Genomic DNA, 13509 nt, shown 5'->3' on the forward strand with positions numbered 1-13509 from the left:
AAATTGGGGTCTTGGCAGTGCTCCAGAGGATGGAAGGATCTAAGAGATCTTTGTCTGGTCATTTGCCTTAGGTATGTCCCATTACCTTAGCCTAAGTGCCGGTGCTTAGAATTTTATGATGGGCAATTGTCAACTCCCTGTTTATCAGAAAAAGCCCAGGAAGTTACAGGAGGCCACAAGTTTAGGATGGGCCAGCTTAAGAGAGAGAGAGAGAGAGAGAGAGAGAGAGAGAGAGAGAGAGAGAGAGAGAGAGAGAGAGAGTCTGACCATGGCAGCTGGCAAGGGTAAACTGAGGCTCCTCCTTCACAGTGAACCTGGGAGAAGGCAGAAGGAGAATAGAAAGAGCTGGAAGCTCTTGAGACATGAGGCTGAGGAATCCTTGGTTTTGATGGTTTGCTTCCGGCCTGTGCAGTTGTGCCAAACTGATCCTTGGGGGTTTTGATGATGAATCTCACCCACTCACAGAAATAAATCAGAATTCCATACTTGTGGAAGTTGTTTTATTTTTTTTTCTTGTGGAACATCTTGAAACCTTCTCTTTTCTATAAGTTCTTGTATATTCCTAAATCAAATCTTAATCATTTGGAAAATCGCTTCCATCATGCTCTTTGCTTTTGACACTGTGGAATCGCTGGCCTTGCCAGGTTTCCTAAGCGGAGTCCAAGTTTGTGCGTGTGAATTCACCCCCTGCCTCCAGCTTGGCAGAGCCCTGGTCCCCAGGCGGAGGGAGCGGAGCCATCAGGCTCACCTAGCAGATTAAGGATGTTGTGGAGTCACTGACAATAAAATTAGGGAAGCGGAAAAACTTAGGAGGGTTGCTTTAGTAGTTCCAGCTGCTTAAAATAATGTTTGCATATTCTACCAAGATAAAAAGAAACGAGAATATTTCATCCCTCTTATCAAAGGGAGCTGTGAAGAACACAAAGTTCCCCATCTTGATGATGTTAGAATATTATCTCTAAAAGACAGTCCGCACCTCATTTCATCCAAGAGAGGATTCCAACTATTTAGTTTGGAATTCCTCTTTAAAGATAAGGCACCCTTCCGTCACACCCTAGGGATCCTTTAACTTTTCCTTCCGTGGTTTAGTGCCACCAAATGTCACCAGCTGGCCCTTCAGTCTCAGTGTAGGCCACAGTGTAGCAGAGGAAATGAGAGGCGGGCAGGTGGCCTGGGAATCGGATCCTTACCCCATTCTACCTCCCATCCCGTCGTCTTTGCAAAGATTTTCTCTTTTGAGTGAATTTTATTCTTGACTAAGCAATAACGACTTTCTACTGCTCAGAATATTCTCCGGGTTAGTTGGAAGGATCTCTGAGGATGCCGCTTCTGTTTCCTCATGCAGCAGAGCTGCTGTCGCCATGCAATACCTCCTCTCGCAGAAGCTTATTCCAGTGAATGCTGCGTGGTAGCTGCTGCTTCAAATAAATTTGAAAAGACTCGTGGATCTTTTCTCAAGGAAAAGAGAGTTAAATGAGCAAGATACTGTTTTTTGTTCAGAGACATGCATTCTTTCTTTTTTTTAGCAGTAGGATTATTTAAAAATTTGAACAGCTCAATAAAGTGTCTGTCTGTCACACACACAGACACACACATTCAGATTTAAATCACGGTATGGGTCGATCTTTACATGTTCACATTGCAAATACTTTTCTAATGTGAAAGTGAACGTTTTAGAGGACCTCCTTTATCTTTCGTTATTATTTGGTTTCCTCAATTATTTCTCGTTGCCTTTTCTTGCCCACTGTCTTTTCCAACTGCCATATTCTGTTTCATTGTATGTTGTCACACTCAGCAGTGCCTTCACCTCTGTTCTTTCTCTTCATCTGGCTCCGTTTCTGCCTTCTCTCAGCCCCACAGCCCCTTCTCTCCAGGCTTTTCGTGAGAAGCACAGATGGGGGTGAAAGTGACACCTTTGATGATGAGCTCAGGGACTTGCATTCTTTTTTTTTTATTATTATTTTTAATTTTTTTTTATTGAATCACCGTGAGGTACAGTTACAAAGCTTTCATGTTTGAGTTCGGTCATATAAGGATCGAGCACCCATCCTTCCACCAGTGCACATTCTCCACCACCAATGTTCCCAGTCTCCTCCTACCACCCCCGCCCCACCCTGGGGCTTGAATCTTAACTTGCAGAGCTCTTGCCTTCAGGGACAGAAGCAAGACAGATGGTCATGCAAGAAGGAATCATCAAGTACCCTGCATCCCATCTGGGGTCGCCTTTTTGTCCTGCATTGGACACACATATGGTGACACTGTGTGCCTGCCCCAGAATGGCTGGGAACATAGCATCCAGAGGGGGCATGAATATATATATATATATATATATGTGTGTGTGTGTGTGTGTGTGTGTGTGTGTGTGTGTGTGTGTGTATATATCTTAGGAGTCACTTTGTGTGACAAAACTAGATCTGCTGTGCTTCCTTCATCTATGACATGGAAAAACATGACAGGATTTTTTGGTTTAGTTTGGGGGCCCGACCAATGGATGTCATGGGCGATTCAGGGTTTGGCCCAGCAAGCAAAACACAATGATCTTAAACTTCCGTACATCCCACCTGGCAGAGCAGGGAACACAGGAGGAGTCTGGCCTCTGAGATTTTCTCACTTCCCACCCCACCTGCTAACCACTGAGCAGTCCTGCTGGAGGAAGGGTCACTGCATCAAGTGCCAGGACAGGGCCTGCTGGAGGAAGGGTCACTGCATCAAGTGCCAGGACAGGGCCTGCTGGAGGAAGGGTCACTGCATCAAGTGCAGGGACAGGGCCTGCTGGAGGAAAGGTCACTGCATCAAGTGCAGGGACAGGGCCCTGCTGGAGGAAGGGTCACTGCATCAAGTGCAGGGACAGGGCCCTGCTGGAGGAAGGGTCACTGCATCAAGTGCAGGGACAGGGCCTGCTGGGGAAGGGTCACTGCATCAAGTGCCGGGACTGTCCCTGTCTCCAGCGAGGGAACCTGCCAGCCCTGGGCAAACACAAGCCTTGCGTGCAGCCAGCTGCTCCTCACGCCTCCTCCCCCTTCTCGCTCTTTCCTCCATCAGAAGCTTCTCTTCTGCATTCTTGCCTCAGAAGGGCTTTCTCTGGGGTCAGCCTTCGCTGCAGGCCACTCCCCTGCCCTCAGACAAGCCTTTCCACTCCTTCTAGCTCCTCACAAGTGCCCTGTCTCAGCCAGTCCCTCAGTGGCTCCCCATCTGCCTCCACCCCCACCCATTCTCTTTCTCCTTCAGAGCATCTGTCTTCTCCCTGGTCCCCTTGGGCAAACCTCAGATACCCCAACCAGGGGTTCTTCTGGTGCTGGTGGGGTCGGGGGTCACAGGGCAGGACAGAGTAGCAACAGAGAGGGGTCCATCTCCCTGTCTGGCTCACTGTGGCCTTGCCAGAGAAGGGCCTGGGAAGGTCAGAGCAGGTAAAACTCTGCAGAAGTCCAGCAGAGTCAGACCCTGAGGTCCCGCCAATCCCTCAGGGGCTCGCATCCTGGAGGGCGCTGTGTGGGAGCTGGTCTGTCACCCTCACGGTACGGAAGACCGTGATTTGTTGTGCTGCAGGAGAGAGTCAGCCCAGACCTCCCCGGCCAGGTCTCTATTCCTGTTGCCTAATTCTCACGGGCATTTGATTCCAGAGAACTGCATCCACTGGGCAGGCAGAGTTGACCCTTGTGTTGGGGACAGTTGTAGACAGATGGTACATCTAAAACTCAACTTTGAATAACTTTGTAAGTCACGGTGCTTTAATATAAAGAAAGAAAGAATAGATAGATAACTCAGTGAGAATTCCCTCCAGAGTGAGGAGAGAGGTCCAGTAAGGAACGGAAAGGAACCGCACCTCCCAAGTTGGGGTCTGGGCAACCTGCGCCTGCAGACGATGGCGGGGCGGCGGGGGGTCTCTGTTCATTCCCGATTCCCAGGTTCTTCAGTATTTTCAAGAACGAAAATAATAAAGACACTCGGAATTGGGAAAGTGGGAGTTTATTGGAAAGTAGAGAGAGGGAAAGGAACTCCCCTCGCGGAGAGGAACTTAGTATAGGACTCAGGTAACTCTGGCTCTTGGTGGGGGGGTTATAGGAAAACCTGGACTTTGTGTTACAGGGAACGCAGGGCCGTTAAGGAGAAGTTAGGCCTTTTAAATGAACATTGGGCTCTTGGCGAGTGTCACAGTGGATGCAAGGACCTAACAGGCTGGCCATCTGCCTGAAGTTTTTCTCATGATCTCAGCCCAAATGCTGGGGCTGAGTTTAAGGATGGACAATTGTTAACTCCCCGTTTATCAGAAAAGCCCAGGAATTTGCAGAGGGTCAAAAATGTAGCACAGGCCAGCAAAACCAGAAACAAAACAGACTGCTCACAGCGTCTGGCAAGGGTAAACTGAGGCTTCCTCCCTCACCGTGGAGCAAAGGGGAATGCAGCACGGGAGGCGAGGCGGTGGGCGACCCCAGCGTGGAGCTGAGCCCCTCCTGCTTCTTCGGTGTCTGCGTGAGCATCCTGGTGGGATCTGGCTCACGGCGCTTCCATCAGCTTTTGCATTTGCAAAGCAAAATCACGTCTTCTCGTTTTTTATTGCTCCTCTGATCTTTCCTTTGGAAATAAAATAGGGATCTAAAGTAGTGTGTGTGTGTGTGTGTGTGTGTGTGTGTGTGTGTGTGTGTTTTCTTTTTTAGGTTTACCTCCAATCCCTTCAGCTTCCAGAACAGGCTTTGCAGAATTTGCCATGAGGGAACGCATGCGGGAGAAATTACAGGCTGCAAGGGTGAGAGAAAACACATCAATATTTTGTTTTGTGCTGATTTCTTTGTTCCAAACTCTGAGCATTTGAATACCACTTAATTTGGATTTCCTGTTTTAACTATTAATGTAGTGCTTAACATTGGCACAGATAAACATGAGGCGCCAGATGAATTTAATGTCTTTTTTCCTGTAAGCATCTTTTCATACAGTACTGCATTGTGTGTGTGTGAGTGTGAGTGTGCGTGTGTGTGAGTGTGTGCGTGTGTGTGAGTGTGTGCGTGTGTGTGAGTGTGAGTGTGTGTGTGCGTGCGTGTGTGTGTGAGTGTGTGTGTGTGAGTGTGTGTGCGTGTGTGTGCATGTGTGTGTGTGTGTGTGTATTATTTTCTCCCAAGGTGGCAAGTGAGGTGCTCGGAGCATCCCTGGCGCCGCAGTGGTGACTTTCTGTTTGCCTTTCAGTCTAAAGCAGAAAGTGCTTTGCTGCAGGACGCCCCCAGGGCCCCGCCCAGGCGCCTGAGAAGCCCCAAGGAGGAGGAGGCAGAGACTGAATTTGGCTCGGAGGTGAGAAGCCCAGGTTGATCGAAGACAACGAAGTGGAATATAGGCTCCAGCCACCCTTGGCAGGGCAGAGCTGCGCGGTAGTGTTCAGTGCTTGTTAATCCGACTCTGTGCCTCATCTTCCTTAAGCGTTTCCCAGGGCATCACGTGCCATTATTCAACAATCATAGGGCAAGTCCTGTTATTCTCATTCACACTTAACAGGTGAGAAGAGGAGGTGCAGAGTGATTTCCCAGGCTGTCAGACACGTGGGAATGAGCTGGGACAGCAGGTAGGGCATTTGCCTTGCACACAGCCAACCCGGGTTTGATTCCTCCCCCCCTCTCAGAGAGCCCGGCAAGCTGTCGAGAGTGTCCCACCCGCACGGCAGAGCCTGGCAAGCTCCCCGTGGCGTATCTGATATGCCAAAAACAGTAACAACAAGTCTCACAATGAAGACATTACTGGTGCCCGCTCGAGCAAATTGGTGAACAAATGGACAACAGTGCTACAGTGCAGGTTCTCCCATCACAGTCTTGGGTCCTGCTGGAGGGCAGAAAGATGAGAGTTGGACAGGAATTCATGGGCCAGGGGGATAGTCTGGCGCTTGCCTTGCACACAGCTGACCGGGGTTTGATCCCTGGGCACCCCTTCTAGTCCTCTGAGCCTGTCCGGAGCACATGCTGGTTCATGAAGGATGAGGATGAGGACAAGGAGGTGAGGCGGGGAGACCCTGGGTGGAGGGAAGTGGAGGGCGTGATGCTGGAATATGAAATGTAGGAAACCCTATCATTAATGGTCTAGTAAATCATGGCGCCTAAAATCAATTATGAAAAATTAAGTAAGCAAAACTAAAGAAATAAATAAGTTTACTCATACTTAAATAAATTTACTTACCATAAATAAATTAACTCACAATCTCTGGGGCACACTTCTGATGGAAATGCAGGTAAAGATTTCGGATGAAAGTTTCTGCCCTCTGATCCTTTAGAGCACAGTGCAGGACACATTCTTAGCATGTTCAATCAGCCCTGCCCAGACAGGCTTTTATTTGTTTTGTTTTAAATTCAGCTCTTTATTTCTTGGGCTCACTTCACTAACACGGAATTCTCGGCGGCAGTCGTCGTGAAAAAGCACCCATTACAGGCAGAATAAAGCTGTTGCTGCTTAATGTGACTATCTGGAGTTGCAGATGGGTTGCTTTGGCTTTGGATGATATGATTAGGTTCTCGAAGAGGTGTGTAGAAGCGATGAGGACAAGGTGGGAAGAGCAGCTGCGGGTTCACTGTCACAGGGAGAGGAAAGAAGCTAGGGAATGAGTCCATGAGGGGCTGCGGAGCTCAGCTCCAGGGAGGTTGGCAGCTCCCAAGGCCCTGGGGAAGGGCGGGTGGGCGTGGGTAGGGGAGAAGGGTGGGTGAGTGTGGGTAGGGCTCACTTCCCATCGGGCCATTGGGATGTCTCTCAAGACTGCAAAGAGGGGCTGGAGCGATAGCACAGCGGGTAGGGCATTTGCCTTGCACGCGGCCGACCCAGGTTCGAATCCCAGCATCCCATATGGTCCCCTGAGCATGGCCAGGGGTAATTCCTGAGTGCAGATCCAGGAGTAACCCCTGTGCATTGCGGTGACCCAAAAAGCAAAAAAAAAAAAAAAAAGATTGCAAAGAGTTCTCTGCAAACTGGATACTCTATTGGTCTGTGGGAGGAAATCACACTTTTCAGTTTGGGATTCATTGAGTCTATAATGATATATTTTGACAATATTAGTTGGAAATGATCACTTTGGACAGGAACAGATTATTGAAAGTAGGTAAAGGGATATATGAGATGACCTTCCAGTGTCTGTACTGCAAACCATAATGCCCAAAAGGAGGGGTGGAGGGAGACAGAGAGAGAGAGAGAGAGAGAGAGAGAGAGAGAGAGGGAGAGAGAGAGAGGGAGAGAGGGAGAGAGAGAGGGAGAGAGAGAGAGAGAGAGGAAAAGTCCTGCCATGGAAGTGTGTGGGAGAAGGAGGGAAATTGGGGACATTGGTGGTGGGAAATATACATCTGGTGAAGGGACAGGTGTTAGAACATTATATGACTGAAACCCAAACATGACAACTTTGTAATAGTGATTCTCACTGTAATTCAAATAAAATATAAGCACATTTAACTAATTAATTAATTAAAGTTATTTAAGTTAGCATGACAATAATAGTTGCAAAGGATCGTGTTGGAAAGGAACTAAGTGTTGAAAATAGGTAAATGGACATACCTGATAACCTCTCATTGTTCGTAATGCAAACCTTAAGTCCCAAAAGGAGAGAGAGTGAGAGAAACAGGGAAAGAAGAAAAGTGTCTGCCATGGAGGCAGGTGGAGAGGTGCAGTGGGCGGGAGGGAAACTGGGGACATTGATGGTGGGAAATATACAACTAGTGAAGGGACGGGTATTAGAACATTATATGACTGAAACCCAAATATGAAAGACTTTGTAACTGTGTATATCACTGTGATCTAATTTTTAAAATTTTTAATTAAAATTATATATATATTTTTTGGTGAAGGAATAGCAGAGCTATAAGATACTATTCGGTGATCTTAACCTTCAAAAACATATTTGACGTTTGTTAGTTTTTCATTTCTATATGCCAGTATTAGACTGTCTTTGTTTACTTTAAATTAATTTATTATTTTTCCACTCTTGAAGCCAGGAAAAGAGATAGAAAGAACTCAACAAGATGACTCCAAAAGTTATTCAAGATTGAAGTTCCGTGATTCTGTACGAAAAATTAAGTCTAAACCCTCGGTAAGAATTCCTGTCTTCTTAAATAATGCTAGTTTTAAATCATATATGCAAGTGTACTAGGTTTCCTTGTAAGGAAATAAAAAAGAGGATTCTCAAGAGGATTCCAAACTCCCCCAAATGGTCTTTTATTTTTTAAGTTTATAAATCCTATGTTGTCCATAATTAAGCAAAACTGTCTCAGCATCGATGTTTCAAATAATAAATCCACTTTTATGCATTTTAATATTCTTTCCTGAAGCATTGACTGTCATAAGCAATGTATTTACGGACGTGTTGGAATGTAACTAGTTACTATAAAATATAAAATACTAAGTTACTTGTTGAAGAAGACCAGCCAGTTCCTGGGAACCAGTTCACCGCCAGGACATCATTACAGCAAAGCTGACATGCTCAGGATGCCTGGAAAGTGCCCGATGGTCAACTGTGCCTGATCATAGGACAACTGTTGCCATTTAGAGAATCTGAACTTCTGTCTCTTTGCTTCTTCTTAGGTTCCACCTGGCTTCCCTTCTGCCGAAGAAGCCTATAACTTCTTTACTTTCAATTTTGATCCGGAACCAGAGGAACCAGAGGAAAAACCAAAAGCCAAAGGTACACGTGGAGCTACCCACGAGGAGGAAGAAGGAGAGGAAGAGGAACCAGCCATTCAAGAAGAGGTCAATAAAATGGTGTTTGATAATGTACATGTAATGAGGGCGAGAGCGGTGATGGTGATGATAATGATGGTGGCAGTGATGCTGATGGTGATCAGGATGATGATGATGGAGATGGAGCTGGTGATGGTGGTGATGGTGATGATGGTGGAGCTAGTGGCAGTTATGATGACCATGAGGATAGTGATGGTGATGATGGTGATGGTGAGGATGCTAGTGATGGCAATAGTGGTGGAGCTGGTGATGGTGGTGATGGTGGTGATGGTGGTGGAGGTGGTGATGATGATAGCCTACCAAGGAAGAACATGTCTCAGGCCAAACCTACCACTACCACCACTTCTGCCACCACCTCTTCTATGTCTTAGCGTGGATTCTCATTATTCTCTAGAGTCCTGTATTTCGTCCCCAGTAGGAGCACTAAGGTCCTTGTGAATCTGCCCATCTTTCCCCTGAGGGAAAAAAGAGAAAGAGCAGAACAATGTGGGCTACAGATTTTTCTTGCTAGACTCTAGGCTCCGATTAGTGCTCTTTTCATGTGCAAAATGTCACCTCTAAAGGACAAACACTGCCTTGAGCCTCTTCCTGTACCCTTCCATGCCAGCAGCTATTCGTGCCTGGTACTAAACCTAAGCCGGAACTTGGATTCCGTAATAATGGCTGTATATGTGAAAGCAAAGGGAACACAACACTTAAAGATGGGTCAAGACTTAAGCAGACATTTCTCCCCATGAAATTGAAAGGTCAAAAAGCACATAAAAAGATGTTTAACATCACCAGCCATCCAAAAGATGCAAATCAAAGCCACATGAGATTCTATTTTACAAAAATCCAAGTGGATATTATATAGATAGAAACAAACAGGAAATATCAAGTGTTGGCCAGGATACGAAGAAAGTGAGTACTCGGGCACCGCTGGTGGGAATTCTGAAGAACAATCTGTGTTTTCTTCACAAATTTAAACAGAACTATCATAGGCTCCAGCAGTTCCACTTCAGGAAATATATGCAAAAGAATTGAAAACAGATTCTCACACAGTTATTTGGGCTCCCGGGTTCATAGAAGCATTAGTCATAATAGCTCGAAAGTGCTTAGGAAACCTAGGAACTCATCAACAGATAAAGTGGATAGGCAAAACATGGAACATGCATAACAATGAGTTTTTGTACAGCCTTTGAAAAGAAGGAAACTCTGACAGAGGCTCTAACATGAATCACATTGAAGGATTCCATTAACATGAAGTACCTGGAGTTCTCAGATTCACAGACGAAAGTAAACTGGTGGTTGCACAGTGCGTGGGGGTCATTAACCTTGGGGTCCCCGGCGGGTGCGGGGAGATATGTAGTGCTGATGGCTTCACAATAATGTGAATGCGCTCAGCGACACACAACTGTCTGCTTAAAAGTGGTTATGATGGGGCTGGGGGGCTCGTACAGGGCTTAAGATGCTTCCCAGCCAGCTGCGGCCCTGGGGACCCGCAGCCTTGCCAGAGCCTGCGGAACTGCATCACTGGGCCATGTGTTGCTGTGAATAGTCCCTTGGACCCCGAACACCGCTGGGGAAGGAAACCAGTTAGTCAATCAAATAAAAAATGGCCAGATCCATAAACCAATCAGAAAGCATGCCAGAATTTGCAGTTGGACTATTAAAAAGTAAGCTGGTGCTTATGTTTTAATCACCTCCATCCAAAAATATAGTCTCTCACATATGGACTTCCTTCCCGCGGTCTATAGAACTTGGGATCACTTCATCATTATCTTACACGTCAGTGTCCAGCTCGTTCTGACTCAGTCTCTGGGAGGTTCTCAGTATCCCAGGGCTTGTCGGAGGCTAGAGGGGCCGATTCTCCAACACTCCTTCACCTGCCCAGCCGGTGCTGTGTGAGGTCTGAGGCGCCAGGGTAGTGCCCTTTCCACCAACCCTGTGTGAGACATCGCGGCAGCCTCCCCCAGGCCTCCGAGGAGAAGCCAGGAGCCACGCTGCCTTTAATGACCCAATGTCCCAACTTCCTGGGTTCACTGACTTCAAGTCACCAAGTGGAGCCCCCAGGGAAAGGGCATAGAGTTGGGCTCCATCCCTGGAAAATGAGATGCCACCTGGACACAGCCTGATGCTTATTTTCATCACCGTGTTGCTCTCCCTCCTGCTCCTTCCTTTTGCAGATTTCTCCCCTGGAAGGAAACTGTTTCTATAGCCGCCCTTTCAGTCTGGCTTACTGCAGAGCCCTTCCCTATAGAATGCAGGTTCTTCTCCGCAGAATCTTGATTCAGTAGATCCACATCAAAGGGAAGTGAGACTTTCAGATGTTTGCTTTCCCTTCTTCTGTGAGCTTTCCCTTGTCTGACTCTGCCATTTCCCACGTTTGTTTGCTTGCTTTTGTCATAAAACAGAGGTGGGGCAGGAGCACGGGAGTGGACACTCGGGGAACAGGGTCCAAGGAAACCCAAAGCACTTAAATGAAAGCCCAGAAGTTACATCTCCAAGGTGACCGGAGTTGTTGCGATTTCAGGTGCTTTGCTTGGCACTTCTCTTCTGATTTCAGCCTCTGCTCATTTTGGCATTTTCTAAATATGTGGATTCATGAGAATCAAAAGTGGGATCCACTGGTCAAATACAAGCAGCCTGATATTTTTAGGGTTTCATTTTAAAGAAAATGAAGAGATAGACAGAAAGCAGGGGGCCAGGGGATCCGAGTACATGAAGTGTGAAGGAGGCTAGAGCTGAGTTTCCAAACCACAGAGTCCACAACACTGAAAGCAAGAGACCCAAATTCAGCAACCAAGATTACAAACGTGCTGCCAAGGTAGCAGACTGGCATGGGAGTGGGTGGGAGGGAGCCAGGGAACCCTGGCGGAAGGAAGACACTGGGGGTGGGATTGACATGGAGCCTTGTGTGTCTAAAACCCAATGATGGATAACTTTGTAAGTCATGGGGCTCTAATAAAAATTTTAAAAGGAGAAAAGGTAACTTTCTTGTAGGATATATTGGAGTTTCTTTTCCTTTGGCTTTTTGGTCACACCTGGTGATGCTGAGCGGTTACTCCTGGCTCTGCACTCAGGAATTACTCCTGGTGGTGCTCAGGGGGTCATATGGGATGCCGGGGAATGAACCCGGGTTGGCCGCATGCAAAGCCGGCCCTACCCTCTGCACTATTGCTCCCACCCCAGGATTCATTGTTTGAGGAATGTGATTTCATGGTTGTTGTACACAAGCTCTTCATCTTTGCGTGATTTCTTTTTCTCCTCATTGTGGTAACATAAACAGGATGAGGAAGATCTGCATGACGGAGAAGCTGAGGATTCCCTCCTGGGCTTAGATCAGATGGCCGAAGATTTTGTGGCCATCAGACCTGCAGAATATGAAAGTGTCCATGTTCGGCTGCAGATGGAGAAAGAGCTCCTGTTTGTTCCCAGTAGGACAGCAGGTACTTGCTCTGTTTCATTTTTCTGCTCAGGTTGAACAACATCTTCATTTTCCCGCCAGTGAAATAAGGAGGGTGCACAAGGATGCCCAGTCTCCCCAACTGATTCAACAAGAAATGTCCTCAGATAAAAGTAGATTTAGGGAAAAGTATACCCTTAAGAAACATTGTTGATAGACTAGCAGAAGAAATACCAGAGTGGTCATGTGCTGGAGGAGAAGGCAGTTGGAATAGAGAAGGGACCATTAAGTCAATGATGGTTAGAGGGATCACTCGGGATGGTAGATGTGTGCTCAAAGTAGACTAAGGACCAAACATGATGTCCTCTTAGTATCTGAATTTCAAACCTTGATGCCCCAAAGTAGAGAGAGAGTAAGAAGGAAGGTGCCTGTCACAGAGGCAGGGGGTGGGGTGGGGGTGGCAAGAGGATACTGGGGACATTGGTGGTGGAAAATGTGCACTGATGGAGGGACGGGTGTTGGATCATTGTATGACTGAAACCCAATCATGAAATCTTTATAACTGTATCCCATGATGATTCAGTTTAAAAAAGAAAAAGAAATACCAGAGACAGAGCAGGGAAGATAGTACAGGGATGAAGCTGTTTTCCTGGCACCCTGCTGAACCAGCTTGTTTTTTGGCTCTTGGGTTTTGGTTGGTTTGTTTGCTTGTTTGTTTTTCTTTTGGGATTACACCCCAGCAATGCTCACGGGTTCCTCCTGGCTCTGCACTCAGAAATCACTCTTGAAGGTGCTCCGGGGGCTATATGGGATGCCGGTGATCGAACCTGGGTTGGCCGCATGCAAGGCAAATGCCCTCCCTGCTGTACTATTGCTCTAGCCCTGATGACCCAGTTTGATCCCTGGCACCACAGAGGCTGCACAAACACCACCGGGAGTAACTCTTGAGCACGTAGCCTAGACTAAGCCCTGAGCACTGCTGCTTAGGGCCCCTCCAAAACAAAAGAGACAACAAAAAAGAGAAGGATCTGGAGAGAGTAGAGGGGTTGAGCACTTGCCTTGAGTGTAGCTGGCTCTGTTCAATCCCCTGCACCACCACATAGCGTTGCCTGAGCACTGCCAGGAGTGGTCCTTGAATGCAGAACTAGAAGTTCTCCTGAGCATCACTGGGTGTCGCCCCAAAGCAAACCCAGAGAAAGAAAAGGAAGGGGGTGAGGGGGAAGGGAATGGGAGAGAGAGGAAGAGGGGGAACAGAAAGGGGAAGCAGAGGAGGAAGGGAAGGGGAAAGGGAACCGAGATGAGAAGGGAAAGGGAAGGGGAAAAGGAAGGGGAGGGGAAGGGGAGGGTTGGAGAGGAGGGGAAGGGGAGGGAGAAAAAGGAAAAAGGAAGGGGGGAAAGGGGGAGGAGAAGAGGAAAGGAGGAAGGGGAGGAGGAGG

General features: G+C 47.4%; 1 protein-coding gene across 4 annotated transcripts in view; it reads left to right on the plus strand.

Annotated features, from left to right (window-relative positions):
• The window catches only part of CC2D2A (coiled-coil and C2 domain containing 2A), a 126039-nt gene that overhangs the window by 23907 nt on the left and 88623 nt on the right, over positions 1–13509 (plus strand). For all 4 annotated transcript variants that reach the window (XM_055140630.1, XM_055140631.1, XM_055140634.1 and 1 more), the window contains 5 exons: positions 4656–4744; positions 5179–5280; positions 7943–8041; positions 8533–8697; positions 11957–12116. In XM_055140630.1, the coding sequence (XP_054996605.1) occupies positions 4656–4744; positions 5179–5280; positions 7943–8041; positions 8533–8697; positions 11957–12116 (615 nt within the window). The remainder of the gene's footprint in view (positions 1–4655; positions 4745–5178; positions 5281–7942; positions 8042–8532; positions 8698–11956; positions 12117–13509) is intronic.

The sequence above is a fragment of the Sorex araneus genome, chromosome 5 (assembly GCF_027595985.1).
Source record: "Sorex araneus isolate mSorAra2 chromosome 5, mSorAra2.pri, whole genome shotgun sequence".
Taxonomy (NCBI): Eukaryota; Metazoa; Chordata; class Mammalia; order Eulipotyphla; family Soricidae; genus Sorex; species Sorex araneus.